Source organism: Canis lupus, chromosome 9, assembly GCF_011100685.1.
Source record: "Canis lupus familiaris isolate Mischka breed German Shepherd chromosome 9, alternate assembly UU_Cfam_GSD_1.0, whole genome shotgun sequence".
Classification (NCBI taxonomy): Eukaryota; Metazoa; Chordata; class Mammalia; order Carnivora; family Canidae; genus Canis; species Canis lupus.
In genome coordinates, this window is record NC_049230.1 from 33,292,275 (window position 1) to 33,315,465 (window position 23,191).

The 23,191-nt window shown below is 38.1% G+C and overlaps 1 protein-coding gene across 5 annotated transcripts in view; it reads left to right on the plus strand.

The window, feature by feature from the left end:
• Positions 1 to 22,598, plus strand: part of RAD51C (RAD51 paralog C) — a 57,399-nt gene extending 34,801 nt beyond the window's left edge. For 2 of the 5 annotated variants that reach the window (XM_038547930.1, XM_038547927.1), the window contains 2 exons: positions 315 to 375; positions 1,757 to 2,222. In XM_038547930.1, the coding sequence (XP_038403858.1) occupies positions 315 to 375; positions 1,757 to 1,873 (178 nt within the window). In that variant the 3' untranslated portion in view covers positions 1,874 to 2,222. Of the gene's footprint in view, positions 1 to 314; positions 376 to 1,756; positions 2,223 to 2,494; positions 2,555 to 10,687; positions 10,772 to 22,222 lie in introns of those variants that run through there. The other 3 variants (XR_005364602.1, XM_038547929.1, XM_038547928.1) reach the window with 3 other exon arrangements.
• Positions 22,599 to 23,191: the final 593 nt, after the last annotated feature.

The following is a 23,191-nucleotide window of genomic DNA, read 5'->3' on the forward strand; positions in this document are numbered from 1 at the left end:
TCACCTGGGAGTCTGCTTCTCCCTTCCCTCTGTATGCGCTTGCTCTCTCTCTCAAAATAAAAATAAAATCTTTTAAAAAGTAAAATAAAATTCCACTTATGTAAACAACTTTGTTATTATATGTAATACTTATACACACACATTACAGCTATTGATTAAAGGAGTCTTTTAGATATTTCTTCGCTTTCTGTGTCCTTCGGGAACAAAACAATAGAATTGTAGTGAAAAAAACTATAAATTTAAATTATTAAATCAGTCATCTGAACTAATTAAGATCATGTGTTTGTGTATATTTATTTTTTTTCTCTAAGCAGGTTGGCAACATTGTACAAATCACCAAGCCAGAAGGAATCTACAGTACTGTTTCAAATCACAGTCAGTATTATTTGATTAGAGTGGGATTTTGGTGTTGGTGGGCAGTAATTATCTGAAGAGAGTATTTACAAATTGCTTCTGTTAACTTCTGTAGGCAGCAAGCATATTTGAGGACAGCTTTTGATGCTTAGAACATTATCCCCAAAATAGTATATATACAGAATATTCTAGTCACAACTGGACTGAAATTTATTCTTAAGAACAGAGGAAATACTTATTTGTAGGCTAGTGTGTTCCATGCCATATGCAATGTCAGGATATTAAAAATTTTTAAAGTGAACGTTGTTAAAGATTTTCCAAGAAAAAAATACTAACATTACTCTTAAGTAATTTTAGTCTGTAGATATTATAGATCTATCATAGCCACCAAATATATCCTGCCATAAAATGTTAATTTCCCTATAATTTAAAATCATAGAACACACTCTTTTGGCTGAAAAATGCATATTTATCAGTAGTGTTGAGTCATAAGTCATAAGTCTTGGCATCTTATTTTTTAAGGACAAAAACAGAAATAGAAAGATTCTCAAACTGAATTATCAACTTAGTCTTTGTACTGCTTAGGTGCATTTAAAGTATCCTAATGGGAAAGCTTTAGAGTATTTAATTGTGAAAATAAAGTTGTAAAGCACCTAAGTAATTAGTACATGTTACCTCTTTTTACATCTTCAGTAGAGCCACCATAAAGTTTGTCAAGATTTTTGGGGCATGTGCATGGCTCAGTTGGTTAAGTGTCTGCGTTCGGCTCAAGTCATGATCCTGGGTTTGAGTCCCACATTGGGCCGGAGATCCCTGCTTGGCGGAGAGCCTGCTTCTCCAGCCATTGCCCCTCCCCCCATGCATGCATAGGTTCTCCCTCTCTCAAATAAATAAAATCTTAAAAAACTATTTTCTTTTAGAGTACACTTTTATAATGCACTGTTATTTCTCTGTGTGTATGTGTAAGTAAATATACAAGTAAATAAATATACAGATACAAGATACTCTAGATATAAAATACACTAGTTACAGTGCTGGCTTGGACACCTATTTCTGAGGTTTAACCTGTTCATTCACAGTAGTTAATAACTTCTGTCTCAAAAATAAAGTAGCTCTTTTATCAGTTACTTAAAAATATTTGGAAAACCAATTGTTATTTATTTATTTTTAAAGATTTTATTCATTTATTCATGAGAGACACAGAGAGAGAGAGAGGCAGAGACCTAGGCAGAGGGAGAAGCAGGCTCCCTATGAGGAGCCTGATGCAGGACTCCATCCCAGGACCCCAGTATCATACCCTGAGCTGAAGGCAGACACTCAACCAGTGAGCCCCCCAGGTGTCTTCCAATTGTTATTTTAGATGTTCTTAAATCATACTTACATATTTTTTTTTATCTTCCAGCCTCAAGGATTTAGAGATGCTGTTGTTGTTACTGCATGTTCTTTGCAAACAGAAGGTTCATTGAATTCCCGGAAACGGTCGCGAGAATCAGAGGAAGAACAGGAATCCAAAGACTAGTCTTAAAGTATACATATGTGTTGATTCTGTGAGATGTAATATATACAAGTAGTAGATTCTTTACTTTGAAATAAAAACACACAGTATGGCTTATATGAATCAAGAGCATATGAAGTGAGTGTGAAAAACAATGAGTATAATTTTCTAAATTTTTCTAAAGCAGTTCTCCAATTATATTTTGCCTGGTTTTCATTTTAGTAGCAGTCAGCAGAGATGATACAGGTATTGTGTTTTTGCAAATGTGGAAAGCTGATCTCATGTCACCAATCTGAAGTTATCATTAGGACTGTTTTTTCCTCTTTTCTCTGTTAATTACCTAGAAAATCCTAAAAAGAAAAATTTATTTTCACATTCCTGATGTGTTCTCCTCCTTAAATATAGTTTTGATAATTCTTTTTTTTTTAAAGATTTTATTTATTTATTCATGAGAGATACACAGAGAGAGAGAGTGAGAGAGGCAGAGACACGGGCAGAGGGAGAAGCAGGCTTCATGCAGGGAGCCTGACATGGGACTCGATCCCAGGTCTCCAGGATCACGCCCTGGGCTGCAGGTGGCGCTAAACCTCTGCCACCAGGGCTGCCCAGTTTTGATAATTCTTTTTTTTTTTTTTTTTATGACAGTCACACAGAGAGAGAGAGAGAGAGACAGAGACACAGGCAGAGGGAGAAGCAGGCTCCATGCACCGGGAGTCCGACGTGGGATTCGATCCCGGGTCTCTAGGATCGTGCCCTGGGCTAAAGGCAGGCGCCAAACCGCTGCGCCACCCAGGGATCCCAGTTTTGATAATTCTTAAAAATGCCCTGTTTTTGAGCTGTCTCTTCCTTCGTATCATGGCTCCCTGCAGACCTCTGGTGAAGGCCAAGACCCTTAAAAAGAGGACCAAGAAGTTCATCCAGCATTGGTCAGGCCAATATGTCAAAATTAAGCACAACTGGCAGAAACCCAGAGGCGTTGACAGTAGAGTGCACAGAAGATTCAAGGGCCAGATCTTGATGCCCAGCATTGGTTACAGGAGCAGCAAAAGAATAGAACACATGCTGCCTAGTGCATTTTGGAAGTTCCTAGTCCAAAACGTCAGGGAATGAAGTGCTGCTGATGTGCAACATATCTTACTGTGCAGAGATTGCTCACAACATCTCCAAGAATCACACAGCCACTGTAGAAAGAGCAGACCAGCTGGCTATCACAGTCACCAATCCCAATGCCAGGCTGCACAGCAAAGAAAATGAATAGACAGCTTATGTGCACATCATATTTATGTTAATAAAACCATAAAACTATAAAAAAAGAAAAAGGCTTGTTTTTATTATTATAAAGAGAAGCCAGCACGTGAGTCAGCATATTGTATTCGTTTTTAATGGTAGGATACAAATTTTAGATGACCAATCTGATTTTTTTTTTTAAGATTTTATTTATTTACTCATGAGAGACAGACAGAGGCAGAGGGAGAAGCAGGCTCCATGCAGGGAGTCTGACGCAGGGACCCGATCCCGGGTCTCCAGGATCACGCCCTGGGCTGAAGGCAACGCTAAACCGCTGAGCCACTGAGGCTGCCCGACCAATCTGATTTTAGTGACTCCAGTCTAAAAATCAAAGTTATTTGTTTAATTTTTATGTTACTTTAAAGGAAGGACTTTGGAACTGTTACCCTATCTGGAAATTGTCTAGAACATTCATCTTCCAGAATAGTCAAGTTGATAAACTGACATTTATTTCAACATTTTTGAAACATGGTGTGATCCATTCTAGAATTCTAGATGTATTGACATTTTCTTTTGAATAATCTTAACACTGTTTGAATAAATTAAAATTTTGAATTCTTGAGTGCTTTTAAAATCATCTAAACATGTTTTGGCACCTGATTCTTCTTAGTACTTCTCAATTCATTCACAAAATTTACTTTGGTTTCCAGTATTTAAATAATTGAATGTTATATACTGTGACAACCATATTCTCCAGATATTAGTGACAATTGGTTATTTCCTGTCCCAGATGGAACACTAAATTTATGAAATTTTAAAAATACAATTATTCTTGGGCACCTGGGTGCTCAGTCAGGTCAGTTAAGCATTTACCTTTGGCTTAGGTTATGATCCCGGGATCCTGGGATGGAGCCCTGCATCCGGTTCTCTGCTCAGCAGGGAGTCTGGTTCTCCCTCTCTCTCTCTCTCTGTACACCCTCCCCCCACCACCACCAAGCTCATGCTTGCTCTCTCTTACTCTATCTCAAATAAATGAAATCTTTAGAAACACCTGGGTGGCTTAGTGGTTGAGCATCTGCCTTCAGCCCAGGGTGTGATCCTGGAGACCTGGGACCAAGTCCCACGTCGGGCTCCCTGCATGGAGCCTGCTTCTCCCTCTGCCTGTGTCTCTGCCTCTCTCTCTCTCTGTGGGTCTCTCACGAATAAATAAATAAAATCTTTAAAAAGAACTTTAAAAAATTATTCTGTAATTGGTTATATATAGAATAACCATAGTTTGCCAGGACTTTTTTTTTTTTTTTAAGATTTTATTTATTCATTCGTGAGAGACCCACAGAGAGAGAGAGAGGCAGAGACACAGGCAGAGGGAGAAGCAGGCTCCATGCAGGGAGCCCGACGTGGGACTTGGTCCCAGGTCTCCAGGATCACACCCTGGGCTGAAGGTGGCACTAAACCACTGAGCCACCGGGGCTGCCCATTGCCAGGACTTTTTTTTTTTTTTAATTTATTTATGATAGTCACACAGAGAGAGAGAGAGGCAGAGACATAGGCAGAGGGAGAAGCAGGCTCCATGCACGGGGAGCCCGACGTAGGATTCGATCGCGGGTCTCCAGGATCGTGCCCTGGGCCAAAGGCAGGTGCTAAACCGCTGCGCCACCCAGGGATCCCGCCAGGACTTTTTTGAGAGTAAAAGTAGACACTGCTAACAATTAACACCACGACAGTGGATGTAAATCAGGACCATCCCAGGCAAATGAGGCATATGGCCATCCAATTATATGAGACTAATTTTAAATGACTAGGATGGTTGATTGTAATTATTTTTGAGGTCCTTAGGCATATATTTTTATTAATGCAGTCATAAAAAAATTAACCATTTTGTATTTTCTCTGCTCAAATCATAAGATCAAGAGAGTGAGGGGGTTATAAGTGATAAATATCAGTGTTACTAGGCATCAGAACTGTAGGAATCTTATAAAAGCATCATAACAGTATACTTTAAAGAACTATAGGACCTGGAATATAGATAAAGCTAAGTGTATTTCTTTTTTTTTTTTTTTTTAAGATTTTATTTATTTATTCATGAGAGACACAGAGGCAGGCTCCATGCAGGGAGCCTGATGTGGGACTCAATCCCAGGACTCCAGGATCATGCCGAGCTGAAGGAAGATGCTCAACTGCTGAGCCACAAGACGTCCCAAGTGTATTTCTTTTTGTTTGCAACTCTTTAGATAAACTTTATGTAAAATAGCCTTTCAAAATTGTTGCTATTGCTAAAAAGATAATTATTTTCCTAGTTATAATATACACTTAAATCTTCATCTGCTTGGCCTGGAATAACAAAATACCATAAACTTAACAGAATTTTCTCACAGTATTAGAGACTAGAAGTCAAAGATCAGTGTGCCTGCATGGTGTAGTTCTGGTGAAATTTGTAGACAGCTACCTACTTAACTGAGTGCTCACAAGGCCCTTCCTTGAACATGCATGAAGAGATATATCTTTCTTCATCTTACAAAGCCACCAGTCCTATCAGATTAGGACTTCACCTTTATTACCTCATTTAGCATTATTTACCCTCCAAAAACTTTATCTCCAAATATAAACACACTGGAGTTTAGGGCTTCAACATGAATTTTAGAAAGAATTCAGTTTGTAGAAATATGGAAATTTAAAATAACAGCAGGGCAGCCCCGGTGGCTCAGCGGTTTAGCCCCACCTTCAGCCCAGGGTGTGATCCTGGAGACCTGGGATCAAGTCCCACGTCGGGCTCCCTGCATGGGCCTGCTTCTCCCTCTGCCCATGTCTCTGCTTCTCTCTCTGTCTCTCATGAATAAATAAAATCTTTAAAAAAATAAAAAAACATAGAAAATAAAATACATAAAAAATTTCAAAATTATATGGTTACCTGTTTAAAGAGCCTACTGTATCCTCTTGTGCTCCATATAATTTTTCTGTGATAGTTTTTAATGGTTGTGCATAATTTTAAACTTTTTTGGAGTTTTAGTTATTACTGTATTTTTAGTGTTATAAACAATGCTGCTAATAAGCATACAAATTCTTTTTTTAAGGAAATTCAAATTATGATTTGTATTGCTGTAAAAAATTACCACAGATTTAGCAGCTTAAAAGAATACAGACTTATTATCTTACATTTCTGGAGTCTGAAATCAGTTTTGTAGGGCTAAAAACAAGGTGTCAGCAAGCCTGTATTCCTTTTGGAGAGTGCAGGGAAAATCCATTTTCTGGCCTTTTCTAGCTTCTAGAGGCTGCCTGCATTCTTTGGCTCATAGCCCATCTTCAGAGACAGCAGTGTAGCATCTTCCAATCTCTCTCTCCAGTTTTTTTCAATTGCCATTTTCCAACTGTCTCCTACCTTCCTTTTATAGGACTCTTGTGATTACACTTAGGGCTCAGATAACCCAGGATAATATTTCTATCTCAAGGCCCTTATTCATATCTGCAAAGTGCCTTTGGCGTGTAAATTAACATTCACAAATTCCAGAATTAGGTTGTAAATGTTTTGGGGGAGCCCTAATTCAGCCCCTTCAATTTATATGGTAACATGATTTAAGAAATAATGATCCTTAGGTGATAAATATACACATTAAAGTTTGGAAAGCACTGGGACAGACATGTTGCCATTTTTAACCGTATTCATAGATGGTCATTCCCATTTATGAGAGTGAAAGGGTAAAAGATACAAAAAGAAATGATAGTTCCTTAGTTTTTTGAAAGTTTTATTTTTCAAGGACTATTATTCTTTCTTAATTATAAAATGTATGTAAGTATAAATTTTTCCCCAGTCTCTTCTGTTTTAACTTACACTGTGATGGAATATCCATCATTACAGGATTTATACATTTGCCACCTACTACAACCAGTAAGTCAGTTAAAGGCCTCACCTCCTGGTTAACCAATGATTGCATCCATTTTTCATTTTGTGGTTGGGCAGTGTGGTAAATCCAAAAGATGTATATTGGCTTTTACTCCTTTTCATGCCACTGCTATCATCCTTTCTGGTAATTCATTTATACACATAGATGTATTTGCACACACAAAAAAACCATTTATTTCCACCATATTATATCAATTCCATGTTTTGCAATGCCCTGGCCACAATTAGTACAACACAGGCACAGGCCATTAATAGTCTACTTTAAAAACTACTCGGGATCCCTGGGTGGCGCAGCGGTTTGGCGCCTGCCTTTGGCCCAGGGCGCGATCCTGGAAACCCGGGATCGAATCCCACGTCGGGCTCCCGGTGCATGGAGCCTGCTTCTCCCTCTGCCTGTGTCTCTGCCTCTCTCTCTCTCTCTCTCTCTGTGACTATCATAAATAAATAAAAAAAATTAAAAAAAAAAACTACTCATTCTTGGGACACCTAGGTAGCTCAGCAGTTGAACATCTGCCTTCCACTCAGGGCGAGGTCCTGGAGTCCCCGGATCGAGTACCAGCATCTGGCTCCCTGTGAGGAGCCTGCTTCTCCTTCTGCCTGTGTCTCTGAGTCTCTTGTGAATAAATAAAATCTTAAAAAAAATTTTTTTATTCATTTGACAGCACAAGCAAGGGGAGCAACAAGCAGAGGAAGAGGGAGAAGCAGGCTCTCAACCCAGCAGAGAGCCTGATGTGGGGCTCGATCCCAGGACCCAGGACCCTGGGATCATGACTTGAGCCTAAGGCGGATGCTTAACCGACTGAACCAACCAGGCACCCCTCATTTTGGGAAGAGTAAACAAAAACTAGCAATTCAGAATTGCTCTGCTTTGGGAAGCCTTTTCCACATTAATGCACTTGGAAAATAAAGTTTGAGAGCAGCCCGCGTGGCTCAGCGGTGTAGCACCGCCTTCAGCCCAGGGCGTGATGCTGAAGATCTGGGATCAAGTCCCATTTCAGGCTCCATGCGTGGAGCCTGCTTCTCCCTCTGCCTGTGTCTCTGCCTCTCTTTCTCTCTGTGTCTCTCATGAATAAATAAATAAAATCTTAAAAAGAAAGTTTGATTTCAAAAAAGTTATTAAAGGTATAAAATATAATAAGGTATAGAATTAAAAGCTCCGACAACTTAACTCAGGAATTTGTTTTTTTGTTTTATTTTTCAGGATAGAAGCTTAATACTTCAAAGCAATGATTATAGATTTTTATTGCTAGAGGAAACCTTAGAGATAATTCCACCACTATCTTTAATGCATAAATCTATAATTTTTCAAACACATGGGTAGTCTTTATTAACTAATTCTCTCCTGGTTTTACAAACAATTTACCCTTTTTAAAAGTATTTTTCCTCCCAGAGCATTATAACTTTAGCTTGAATTTGGGGGGGGGGGATATGTAACAAAGTATATAATGCCTTATGATTTTCAAACACTTTTACATTATTTAATTTGATCCTTCTGTAAGGTAGATGGGATAGGCTGGTCTGTCTATATTCATTCCTTCTATCCATCTATCCATCTAAAGCCTAACATACAAACATTTAATAACTACTTGTTGAATGAATGTTTCAAATAAGATTTAGAATAAATTCTGTTTCTCCAAAGGTCAGATAAGAATACAACTTGTCATGCATAGGTTAATGTTTCTGAGGATTTTTTATTTATTTTTATTTTTTATTTTTTAATTTTAATTTTAATTTTTATTAATTTTTATTTATTTATTCATGAGAGACACAGAGAGAGAGAGAGGAGCAGAGACATAGGCAGAGAGAGAGAGAAACAGGCTCCATGCAGGGAGCCCGATGTGGGATTTGATCTGGGATTCCAGGATCATGCCCTGTGCTGAAGGCAGGCACTCAACCGCTGAGCCACCCAGGCATCCCTATTTAAGAATATAACTTAATAGTGGTATTGAAATTTTTGTTTGACTTTTTTATTGCTATTATTATTTTTTTTTAAAATAAGCCCTGGGCAGCCCCGGTGGTGCAGCAGTTTAGCGCCGCCTGCAGCCCAGGGCGTGATCTGGAGACCCTGGATCTAGTCCCATGTCAGGCTCTCTGCATGGAGCCTGCTCCCTCTGCCTGTGTCTCTGCCTCTCTCTCTCTCTCTCTCTCTCTCTCTGCATCTCTATGAATAAATAAATAAAATCTTAAAAAAATAAAAATAAAAGAATAAATAAAAAATAAGCCCTATGCCCAATGTGAGGCTTGAACTCATGTCCCTGAGACATGTGCTCTGCTGACTGAGCCAGCCAGGTGCCCCAAAATATTTTTTTAACTTTTTAAAATTGTGATAAAATATATATAAAATTTGCTATTTTAACCTTTTTTAAGTGTGCGATTCAGTGGCATTAACTACATGCACAGTGTTGTATATTTATCACCAGTTTCTAAAACTTTCATCACCCAAACAAATTCTGTACACTTGAAGCAAAATTTTCCATTCTGTGCATTGCTCCCCCCACAAGCTCCTGGTAATCTCTGATCTACTCTCTATGAAATTGCCTACTGTATGTATTTTATATAAGTGGAATCATGCAATATTTTTCCTTTTGTGCCTGGTTTATTTTACTTAGCATGCTTTCAAGGTTCATCCATGGTGTAGCATGTATAAGAACTTCATTTTTTATGGCTGAACAGTATTCTATTACAAGTATATTCCACATTTAAAAAATTCACTTAAAATGTTTAACTTCTTGAACATTTGGCGTTTTGGTGGTTTTTTTTTTTTTTTTTATTTGAAAAAGAGAGAGAAAGAGGGCACGCAAGGGGAGGGGCAGAGGAAGAGAAGCATACTCCACTGAGTTCAATTCCATGACCTGAGCCGAAATTAAGAGTTGGATGCTCAACTGAGCCACCCAGGTGCCCCTCATTTTGGGTTGTTTCCAATATTATTTTGCTTATAAATTCATATGAGCAACAGTTTGGTTTCTGAAACTTTTATTGACTTTTATTGCTTATCAAGTTTGGGACAGTTGATTTGACTTTGAAATATTTTCTAACTATTCCTACTAGCTTAAATTTTAACCCTAATAAATTTACTTTCATTTCTTATATCCGCTATTTTTATTTTCTAAACTTTTTTTGATGTTGTTAATAATGTTCCTAGTAAAAAGTTTACATCTAGTTATCACCTTATAATGTGGTAGAAAAAACATACGACTAGAGCCAGAAGACCTGCATTCTAATTTCAGCTGAGACATTAGTAAGCCATGTCAATTTTGGCACCCTTATTTTCCCATGACCTTTTCTTATTTATAAAACAATATAGGACTAAATGATTGCTAAATTCACTGTTGGATATTTTGTGGTTTCTCTTACTGTAAAGGCATTATTAAATATTCAGTTTAAATGAGCAATACTAAAAAATGTGGAAAAGTGACATTTACATTTTTTAATTTTCAAAATCAATAATACTAGTGGTTTTATTCCAATACATTACATTTCAGTTTTGAGACATAATGTCGAAATGTTCTATTGCTTTTAAAAAAACCATTGAGTTACAGAAGAGAGGCTGGCTGTTCATAATATGTATTTTTAGTTAACGTCAGTGCCTAAATTTACTGTTACTGTTAAAAATTTACAGAACATTTTGCTCCCTCAGAACTGATTTTGGCATAAAACATGTTGACAAGATTCCGTGTATATTCAACCACAGTTAATCCTTTGTCTGTTTTCAGATTTAGTTCATCATTGACATTGGCCTTTCTGTGCTTCAACTATCCATTTGAATCTCACTACCCATTTGGCTTTCCTTATGTGCAGTAAGTGTGAATTTTTAAATACACCATTACTCTGAGAATAATTTTATGTGTAGCCTGTTTTATGAGAACATAAAAGTTGGGTTCTCAGACCGGCTTGAGAATTCATGAAAACATGTTTTACCTATTTCAAAATTTAAAGATTAATACAGATAAAAGACCAAAGCAGGGCAGCCGGGGTGGCTCAGCGGTTTAGCGCCGCCTTCAGCCCAGGGAGTGATCCTAGAGACCTGGGATGGAGTCCCATGTCTGGCTCCCTGCATGGAGCCTGCTTTTCCCTCTGTGTCTTTGCCTCTCTCTGTCTCTGTCCCTCATGAGTAAATAAATAAAATCTTAAAAAAAGACAAAAGCAAAGCAGCATATAGAATTCATGTTAAGAGGTCATGTAGGGATGCTTGGGTGGCTCAGCGGTTGAACGTTGCCTTTGGCTCAGGGCATGATCCTGGGGTCTGGGATCGAGTTCCGCCTCAGGCTCCTTGCAGGGAGCCTGCTTCTCCCTCTGCTTGTATCTCTGCCTTTGTGTCTGTGTGTCTCTCATGAATAAATAAATAAAATCTTTAAAGAAAAAAAAGAAGTCATATAAACCGGGGCACCTGGCAGGCACAGTTGGCTAAGCATCTGACTTCAGCTTAGGTCATGATCTCAGGGTCCTGGGATTGAGACCCACATTGGCCTTCCTGCTCAGTTGGAAGTCAGCTTCTCCTTCTCTGTCTGCTTCCCCCCCTCTGCTCATGCTTTGTCCCTCGTTTTCTCTCTCAAATAAATTTAAAAAATTTGTGTTTTTATTTTTAAAAAGTCATATAAACCAAGGTGAGGAGGAAGGCATAATTGGTTATGTTACTTTTGGTCTAATGGTAAGTATACCAGTTTTTCAAGAGAAAAAACATTTTTCTGGTCTTTTTTATTTTTTTTTTTCTGGGTAGCCCGGGTGGCTCAGCGGTTTAAGCTCTGCCTTCAGTCCAGGGCATGATCATGGAGACCCGGGATCGAGTCCCATGTTGGGCTCCCTGCATGGAGCCTGCTTCTCCCTCTGCCTGTGTCTCTGCCTCTCTCTCTGTGTCTCTCATGAATAAATAATCTTTTTAAAAAATTTTAAAAAAATTTTCTGATTGCATTTTTAAAAAAGATTTTATTCATTTATTTGAGAGAGAGCAAACGAGAGAAAACACAAGTGAGGGGGGAGGGGCAGAAGGAGAGGAAGGAGCTGACGACTCTACGCTTAGCAGGGAACCCAATGTGGGGCTCCTGGGGCTCCATCCCAGAACCCTGGGATCATGACCTGAGCTGAAGGCAGATGCTTAACCGACTGAGTCACCCAGGCACCCCTGTTTTTCAATTAATTTTTTATTTTTTAAATTTTATTTATTTATTTTTTAAAGATTTTATTTATTCATGAGAGACACAGAGAGAGAGAGAGAGAGAGAGAGAGAAAGGCAGAGACACAGAGAGATGGAGAAGCAGGCTCCATGGAGGGAGCCTGACATGGAACTCGATCCTGGATCTCCAAGATCAGGCCCTGGGCTGAAAGTGTCACTAAACTGCTGAGCCACTCCAGCTGCCCCAATTAATTTTTTTAAAGTAATATTTGCACTAGCTTTTTTTTTTTTTTTTTTAAGATTTTGTTTATTTGGGCAGCCAATTGGCTTTCAAATATTTAATGAAAATGGAAGTCCAACATTTACAGATTTGGCCGGTCTTTTTCTTTTTCCTTTTCTTTCTTTTCTTTTCTTTTTTTCTTTTCTTTTCTTTTCTTTTCTTTTCTTTTCTTTTCTTTTTTCTTTTCTTTTCTTTCTTTTCTTTTCTTCTTTTCTTTTCTTTTTTCCTTTCTTTCTTTCTTTCTTTCTTTCTTTCTTTCTTTCTTTCTTTCTTTCTTTTCTTTCTTTCTTTCATTTATTCATTCATGAGAGACATAGAGAAAGAGAGGCAGAGACACAGGCAGAGGGAGAAGCAGGCTTTCTGCAAGGAGCCCGATGTGGGATTCAATCCCAGATCCCGGATCATGCCTTGAGCTGAAGGCAGATGCCCAACTGCTGAGCCACCCAGGTTCCCTTGGCTATGCTTTCAAGGCTGCCTTGAGTTGCTCAATTTAGATAAAGTACACTGATACTATGGAGGAAGAAGCACTTTATGAACTTACTAAAAACTGGACCTCTCATCATTCCTTTCTTTTTCTAACTTGGCTTTTATATTCGCTTGTTCACTATTCTACCAAAATTGTATTCTCCAAAGTTCAATAAAAAAATGTTAAGGTTTTTAGTTATTTGAGAGGGAGAGATAGAAAGCAAGCACAAGCAGGGGGAGAGGCAGGACCCTGGGATCATGACCTGAGCTGAAGGCAGATGCTTAACTGATCCAGCCATGCAGGCGCCCCATAAAGTTCAATAAAATTGATGGAGTTGCAGGCCTCTTCCCCTTAGAATTCTCATCCTTGAAGCAACATTTGGCACTTTGAAACTCTGTCCCCTTGGGAACTTTGATATAAGACCATCTTGCTCTTTTGCCTGAATTGGAGACCCCTTTAATGTACATGCATAGGGTGTTTTTTGATAATCAACATACATGTCCCCTTCTTAATATATGTGCTGCTGAAGCAAGCACATATCTCCTTTTTTCTTTTTAAAAAATATTTATTTATTTATTCATGAGAGACACAGAGAGAAAGAGAGGCAGAGACACAGGCAGAGGGAGAAGCAGGCTCCATGCAGGGAGCCCGACATGGGAGTCGATCCCGAGTCTCCAGGTTCATGCCCTGGGCTGAAGGCGGCGCTAAACCGCTGAGCCACCTGGGCTGCCCCACATGTCCTCTTCTTAATAGCTCCCTGTTTTCCTTTTGTAAGTTGTGTTTCCCATTCTTTAATTTATAAAGTCTTAGTGGGACTGTAATTTCTGGTGTCTTGCCCCCTCATTAGTGAGGGGTAGGCCAGGAGCTCAGGCAGAGTCAATGATGCTCCTGCCCCTACACTTGAAACTTGAGTGGAAGACCCAGGACTGGAGAAAAGTGATTGAAATATATTTATTTCAGCAGCAATGACTGGATAAGATAGTTGAAGTGACTCTATTTCTCCTACTTTATTCTTTCCCATAAATGGTTTCTTTGTTAAATCAGCACCAATTGGCTTCTGTTTATAATGAAAGAATACCTTAAGATGTCCACTTTCTCTCCAGCCTTGGAAGAATTACCTTAGTTTCTTATTTCAGTTGTCATGTTAATCCTTTTTTGTGTCCCAAATCAAGTCTTAATCACCCATGCTCCAAACCCTTGCAGTCCATCTTCTGTGAACAATGTCATAATTCTATCAAATATTTAACGAATATAAAACCAACCCTGGGCGCCTGGCGACTCAGTCAGTGGAGCATTCGACTCTTGATCTCAGGGTTGTAAGTTTGAGCCTCACACTGGGTGTAGAGGTTACTGAAAAAAAAAATCTTAGAAAAAAACAACAATGCTATTTCAATCCCCAAACTGGTTTTCTTTTTTCTACTTCATTTCTCTTTTTAAAAAATTTCATCTCATTTTAGGGGGCCTGGGTAGCTCAGTTAGTTAAGCTTCTAACTTTGGCTTAGGTCATAATCTTGGGGTCCTGGGATCAAGACCCACAGTGGCTCTGTGCTCAGTGGGGTGTCTGACTGTTCCTCTCCCTTCACCCCTCTCCCCATTTGTGCTTGCTCTCTCTCTAGCAAATAAACAAAATCTTTAAATTTTTAAAATTTCATTTTAATTCTAGTATAGTTAATATACAGTGTTATATTACTTTCATATATATAATATGGTGATTCAACAATTGCATATATCATCCAGTGCTCATCAGACAAGTGCACTCCTTAATCCCCATCACCTATTTCACCCATCCATCACCCACCTCCCCTCTGGAAACCACCAGCTTGTTCTGTATTTCACTTTTCTTAATATTGGAATCTTTCTCAAGACTTACTCTCATAATGACTACATGTCTTATCTGCTGCCAAATTATTAATTCTATAATTAATTCTATACACTCAAGTGTCAGCAAGTCCCACTAAGACTCTAAGAATTTACAATTTAGAGAAATAACTTTGCTCTCAGAATTAAACTATGAAATCTTCAAGACTCTTACTAATAGTAGCTAACATTTATTGTCTGATTGCCACACGTCAGGGACTATGCTAAGTACTTTACATGTATTATTGTAAAATAGCCCATTCAGTAACTTTGTTAAGGGTAGGTATTTTTATCCTCAGATAAGTTGCATCTATTAGGATTCTTCAATTGTAAATAATGGAAACTTACTGGAAATTTAAGGCAAAAGAACTTATTGGAAAGACATAAAAAAAACTTACAGAAATGATAGGAAGGCAGAAGAAACCAGCTCAGAAATGCATGACCTAGTTAATTTCAGAGCACTAGACAACAAGGACCATGAGATTGGTCTCATGGTAGGAACCCACTGATGAATGAACTATCACCCTTCTTCTTATCTCTCTCTCTTTTTAAAAAAGATTTATTTATCTATGAGAGACACAGAAGAGAGAGAGGCAGACAGGCAGAGGGAGAAGCAGGTTTCTCACAGGGAGCTCGATGCGGAACTCGATTCCAGATCCTGGGATCTCAACCTGAGCTGAAGGCAGGCGCCCAACCGCTAAGCCACCCAGGCATCCCCTATCTATACTTCTTGCTCAACATTCAAAGTCTGGGGAGAGAGTATTCTGTTGACCTTAGATCAGTGTCTGACCCCAGAATGTGATAGAATCTGGGAGAAATCACTAGAATTATCTTTGGTTTATGTAAGAGGAGGCCAGGAATACTATCCAAATTACATAAAATGGAGGAGAGATAACTCCCTCAAAGAGAGTGAGATACTGCTAGGAAAGTGGTATAGCTGCTGGGTAACCAAAAAAAGGAATGTACATTGTAAATTATAACTTGCTCAAGGTCATACCATTGGGAAATAGCCTATCAGAAATTCAAAAGAAGTCTAACTTCTTGCTCTTAATTATATTAATGAAGTGGTACTCGAGGTGGGATGATTTTTGTCTCCCAGGGGACATTTGGCAGTGTGGAGATATTCTGGTCATCACAACTGTAGGGATAGGTGCCATTGGCATTTGGTGGGTAAAGGTCAGGTATGCTGCTAAACATCATAAAATATACATTATAGTCTTCCAACAAAGAATTATTTGGCCCAAAACATCAATAATGCTGAGGTTGGAAACTCTAAGTTGAGAAAATATGGCATGGGGGAATATTCTTAAAAATGTGTCAATCAAAAGGTGGCTTGGTAAATACAATATGGTAGAAAAGGGAGGGTCGAAATGGAGCAAGCTTTTACATAACTACCCAAGCCCTGTTCAAAGGGTTGAGGGTCCTTGTGAGATTGGTCTTGATACCTGATCCTTATTTTAAAAATGATTGCATCAGGCTATCTCAGTTTGATGCTATTAAATATTTGAGTCATAGTGAACTCTTATCTGATTCCATGTACATCAATTATCAACCTGTTGATAAATTGGATCCCAGTTACTTTAGTTTCAGCCATATCAATGCAAATGTCCGGTCTCAATGGAAGTTAATGGTTCTCATTGTAAATTTGTATGTTATTGTGATTTTTATATATCAGTTTCTTTTTTTAAAAAATATTTTATTTATTTATTCGTGAGAGACATACAGAGAGAGAGAGAGAGAGAGAGAGAGAGGCAGAGACACAGACACAGGGAGAGGGAGAAGCAGGCTCCATGCAGGGAGCCTGACACGGGACTTGGTCCCAGGTCTCCAGGATCACGCCCTGGGCCAAAGGCGGTGCTAAACTGCTGAGCCACCCAGGCTGCCCAGTTTCTTTTGAGATTTGTTAGTTAACATCCTTCTGTGTAATTAAGGTTGGAACAATCACACTTCTGAACCTCCAAGTTCAAGTGGCTATACTTTGTCATAAATTCATGCAGGTAATTGTCACTATGGTAGTTTTAGAATATTCTTTGATACTCTTCTCATCAGGAGGTGGGATATATTTTGTCCCTTTGTCTTGAATCTGAATGGGCCTATTACTGCTTTGACCAATAGTGTACCACTGAAGTGATGTTATTAACTTATGACACCAGGTTATAAAAGTCTATGCACTTTCTGTCATGTTTACTGAATACTCACTCTTGGAACACTGAGCCACCATGTAAGAAATTTGACTACTCTAAGGCTATCATGTTGGAGATGTTATGTGCAGGCATTAAAATTGATAGGCCCAGCTGAAGACCCAGTTTATAGCCAGCTTCAACTCTTGGTTTGGCAACACAGTCAAATGAGTATCTAGAAAACAATGTACATATTAGCCATTTTTCACTCAGTTTTTTCAATATAATGAAAAAAGTAAAATCTAAGCGAGTTCTCTTGGACATCTAGCTCATTTGAATCTTCAGATGACTTTATCTCCTATTAACTTCTATCTGATTGGAACCTCATGAGACCTACAGATGAGAACCACCTGGCTGACCCAGTCAACTTACAAATACTGTGAAATACTATAAAATGGTTTTTGTTTTAGCCACTAAGTTTTGAGGTAGTTATGCAGCAACAGACATCCAGAACAGCTTCTTGAGAGCCTCCCTGGGTAGGTTATGTCTTCAGGTGAAACCGTAGAATTTCAGATTTTCCTGTACAGTGTCTTTTAGCTTCTCTTTATTTTCATTTTCATTCCCAATGAATCATTCTCTTCTGTGTTCTCATTCTCTCCCACTGCCCAACTGATCTTTCAGCCTTCAGTGTCTCTTCTTCAATCTACCCTGCACTCATCTGAAAGAATGTTTATATATCAAATTTTCTTAGAACAATTTTTATCATGTTTCTTTCAAATTCAGTATTTTTGTCAAACCTGGGAGCAATTACAATTACTGTAATTCCATCTCCCAGTACACCTTAGTTGACCTTTTGCCTATCCCATAGGTTTTATACCAATAATTTCATGTATTGGCATATATTTCCAGAGATACAAAATTCCAAAATTTTATATGATAATTTAAAAAGATATTTGAAAAATAATTTTATACATGAAGGACCCAAATTTATTTTGCTAAATATTTTGATTAGCTGCCTTTGTTCAAATAACTGCAATGTATTGTACTGTTATTTAGGTATATGGAGGTTTATCAAATCTTAATTGTCCTCAACTTGCAGGATTAACTAGAAACCACGTGTGCTACATTGGTGCCAGATATGTCATTTATAGATCACTCTTTCATAAGGCAACAAACGGCTTCATATGCCCAAAATCATTTCCTTTTTGGAGAAGATACATTGTGTCAGCATGGTTGCCATGTGTGGTAATTGATAATGTCTGTGCCACATGGCTTACATCTACCCTTGTCCAACACAGCTATTCTACCTCCTATGATTACCATATGTTACAGCACTCTAGGTTAATGGAATCATTTCCATCTTCCCTTCTAGTCACAAATGTCATTGTGGCTCAATTCCATTAGATTCACACTCAATAAAGAATAAGGTGTTAAGAACTCTCAGAGCATAGAAGACACCTTTATGAAGTTTTCATATTTAGTTGCCTATTTCATTTTTATTTTAAAAAGCAGTTGGATTTTTTGATGAATGCTCCAGAGTGGTAATGGGCATTTGGTGATTAAAATAGAACATGACCAATATCAGTCTCAATTCTTGCAGTGTAATTACTGTAAGTAAATATATACAGGGAAATGATTATATAGATTTTTACCACCATAAAGCACTTTTTAGTTTCTATAAAGTGGAAACCAGTAGCAAAATATTGAAGTACATTTTTTAATAGAGTCAATTCATTTTAGAAGAACCATTAATTACAGAAGGCATATACCACATATTAGCCGTTTATAGTGCCTTCATCAGAAATTACCACGGACCCCTGCCCGCTTCCTCTTTCATAAGCATGTTGTAATAAGTTCACAATTTTGGTTCCTCAAAGAACTATGCTAGATAAAAACAAAGATTGTTATCAGTAGTGATTAAAACAGTAAGAAAAAAGAGGCTGTTTGGGGGACTTCTTTGCTTGTTAAAACCAATGAAATAGTGCATGTAGGCCTGTTATTGCCTGACATGAATTTTAATTTTGACAGCTTTGGACTGTTGCTGCAATATGACCAATTAGCTAGCAATAGAAAGGGAATAAAAATTAATATAGCAGTCATATTTTTGGCAGCAAATGGAGATTATTTTAAAGTTATTGATTTAGAATGGAAAATATGTAGCTAGGGTATATTGAGGAGAAAGGAGGAAGAAATTCTTATTTGAAAACACTTCTATGTGCTCAGTTTTTTCAGTTGTCAAGTATTCTATTGCTCCCTACTGGTCAGTTTGACAACACAACTGATTTAATATTTTTTTTTTTTTTTAAGATTTTTATTTATGTATTCTTGAGAGACAGAGAGAGAGAGAGAGGGGCAGGCAGAGACACAGGCAGAGGGAGAAGCAGGCTTCACGTGGGGAGCCTGATGCGGGCCTTGATTCTAGGACCCCGGGTATCATGCCCTGAGCCAAAGGCAGATGCCCAGCCACTGAGCCACCCAGGTGTCCCCTGATTTAATATCTTAATAAGTACTTACACATTAGTCATCCTTCCATTCAATTTTTAAAATATGAGTGAAAAATTACACATCCTTATATTTACATTTTAACATTCATCATTAGGCCTGGCCTTAAACATTTTCCTAGGCACTAGACCTAAGATTATATATTTTATTATTACTACACTTTTTCAAAAATATAAAAACATTTGTTTTGTCATTTGAGATATGGCATCAATTTCAAGTTGATAGCTTTTTATAATTGGCAATAATAAAATTGAGGGTTTTTTGGAAATAGTATTTCTATTTTTTATAAAGAGATAAGGCATATTTTAGAATAGTGTACAAAAGAGTGAAGATAAACTAAGAAATAGATTTTTCTTAGTTACAAGTACCAGTTATTTACCACGTGTCAAATATTTTACCTTTTTAAAATTAATAGACTTTATTTTTTGGAGCAGTTTTAGATTTACCAAAAAAGGAGGAGAAAGGATGGAGAGTTCTCATATATATGTCTTCTCTCCCATTCCCAGTTTCCCCAGTTATTTAACATCTTACATTAGTTAGGTACATTTGTTATAATTGAGCCAATAATTGAATCAATTCATTATTAACTAAAGTACACAGTTCACATTTGGGTTCACTATGTTATATATCCTGTGGGCCTTCGTAAATGTCTAATGATATGTGTCCACCATTATAGTATCATACAGAATAGTTTTTGCTGCCCTGAAAATCCTGTGTGCTATCTATTCATCCTTTCCCACTTCCCTTGAACCACTGGCAACCTATCATAAGTTTTAATTCTAGGAAATCATTTACTGCTAACTTCAAGTAAGCTCAATGTTTCAGAAGCAACTTTGAAGATCTAAACTTGCTTTAATGTCTGCTTAATCCCTTTGTACTTATTTTATATATATATAATCCATTTTATGGTTCTTTAAAGTTGTATTTGTTATTGCATCAGTTGAGATCCAGTTAAGAAATCAAGGAATAGAATACAGGAAATTTGTTATACAAGTGATAGAAGAGCTGAAAAGTCAAAAGGGAAGGTGAGACAGTCTTGTTTGGGCAGCTATAACAAAAATATCATAAGCTGGGTGGCTTATAATCAACAAACATGTATTTCTCATGGTTCTGGAGGCTGGAAGGTCTAAGATCAGGGTTCTGGCAGATTTAGTGTCTGGTTACAGAAAGCCATCTTTTTACTCTGTCTTCATGTGGTAGAAAGGGAGAAGGGTCTTTCTTGAGCCTCTTTTTTAAGAACACTAATCCTATGACCAAACCTTCATGACCTAATTACCTTCCAAAGGCTCCACCTACTAATACTGTCACCTTGGGTGTTAGGATTTCAACATAAGAATTTTGGGAGAACACAAATATTGAGTCCATAGCAGGCAAGATTAGGAAGCTAGAAGCCACTATCATCTGTAGGCTGATGGACAAATGGAAGAAGATGTTTCTGGAATTCAGAGACTGGTATCGTAGGCAAAAGCTGGAATTTCAATAGACATGTTCAGGAGGAGCAAAGTTACCAAGGAGATGCAGCAGGCATTAGAACTGAGATAGGGGACAGGGAATAAATATCCTGGTTTTCACCTTTCCTGCCACCTTCCAATTTCCTGCCAATGCAAATTTCAGCTGGAAGTCAACTGTCAAGGAACCTTGTGACTATAGCCTGAAAGTTTCAGCCTCCCTACAATACAGAGCAAAGGGGGAGAAGGAATGGATATAAGAGCAAAAAGGACAAGGACTAACACATTAATCAATTCTGTTTAACTTTTAAAATCAACTTTTTAAAAAATATTTTATTTATTTATTCATGAGAGACACGGAGTGAGAGAGAGAGAGAGAGAGAGGCTGAAACAGAGGCAGAGGGCAGAGCAGGCTGCATGCAGGGAACCTGACACGGGACTCAACCCCAGGTCTCCAGGATCATGCCCTGGATTGAAGGTGGCACCAAACCGCTGAGCCACCGGGGCTGCCCTAAAATCAACTTTATTGAGGTATAATTTACTTACAATACTGTTACATAAAAATGTACATTTTAATGTATATTTATTTTATTTTATTAAAAAATTTTTTTTATTAAGTAGGCCCCAGGCTAGGCTTGAACTCATGACCCTGAGATTAAGACTTGAACTGAGATCAAGAGTCAGACACTTGGGGTGGCTAAATCAGTTAAGCCTCTGACTCTTTTTTTTTTTTTTTTTTTAGCCTCTGACTCTTGATTTCAGCTCAGGTCATGATCTTAGGGCCCTGGGATCAAGCCCTGCATCAGGCTCCAGTGCTCAGTGGGGAGTTTGCTTAAAGATTCTCTCTCTCCCTCTGCAACCCCCTCAACTCAAGTGCTCTCTCTCTTAAATACATACATAAATAAATAAATAAATAAATAAATAAATAAATAAATAAATAAAAAATATTTTTTTAAAAAAGAGATGCTGAGCCACCCAGATGCCCCACTTTAATTATTTTGACAAATGAATATATATATGTGACCAGTCAAGATATAGAATATTTTATTTTATTTTTATTTATTTTTTTAAAGATATAGAATATTTTAATCTCCCACCCCCTCCAATATCTTCTTACTCCTTTCTCATCAATCTCCCACCCCACCTCAGTTGCAGGCAACCACCATAGATTAGTTTTGCCCGTTCTGTCACCATAGATTACTATGGTGCCTGTTCTAGAATTTCATGTAGGTTTTTTTTTTTTTTGGCTTTTTTGTTTTTTCTTTTTTTAAAAAATATTTTATTTATTTATATATGAGAGAGACACAGAGAGAGAGAGGCAGAGACACAGGCAGAGGGAGAAGCAGGCTCCATGCAGAGAGCCTGATGTGGGACTCGATCCCAGGACTCCAGGATCACGCCTTGGGCCGAAGGCAGGCGCTAAACCGCTGAGCCACCCAAGGATCCCTGTCTGTTTTTTTCACAGAGAGAGCACAAGCAGGGAGAACAGCAGAGGGATAGGGAGAAGCAGGTTCCGGGCACCGCAGGGACTCGATTCCAGCACTTCAGAATCACGACCTGAGCTGAAGGCAGATGCTTAACCGACTGAGCCACCCAGGTGCTCCTACAATTTCATGTAAATGGAATCAGATAGTATGTACTCTTTTGTGCCTGGATTTTTTTTTCACTCAGCATGTTTTTGGGATTCATCTACATTGTGTTTCTCAGTAATTTCGTTTTACCACTGAGTAGTAGACTATTGTATGAATACACCACAATTTGTTTATTCACTCACCTATTAATGAATATCTGGGTTATTTCCAAGTTTGAGCTATTTAAATAAAACTATTGTGAACATTTTTTACAAGTTTTTTTTTTTGTGTGTGTGTGTATGTGGTGTGTACGTGTATTTGGTGAACATGTTTTCATTTCTTGTGGGTAAATATCTGGGAGAGGAATCGCTGGGTTATCTGATAAGAAACTGCCAAACTCAACAATTCTTTTTAATTTTATAGATATCATCATTACTCTGAATGTCCATGAAAGGACATTGTGCATTTCCTCTAAAGAGCTAAGGGTTAGAAGGAGAGCAAATCTTAGGAAGACCAAAACAAAACAAAACACCCTCAAAAAATTTAAATACCCTCGATACACGTGGTTTTATAGCTCAATATTTTAGATAGTAAGAAAGGGGATTAGGAAAGTGTAGGAGGGGGATCCCTGGGTGGCGCAGTGGTTTGGCGCCTGCCTTTGGCCCAGGTCGCGGTCCTGGAGACCTGGGATCGAATCCCACATCGGGCTCCCGGTGCATGGAGCCTGCTTCTCCCTCTGCCTGTGTCTCTGCCCCCCCCCCTCTCTCTATCATAAATAAATTAAAAAAAATTTAAAAAAATTGCTTTAAAAAAAAAAAAAGGAAAGTGTAGGAGAAGAGGAACTGAAAAGGAAAGTAAAGCAA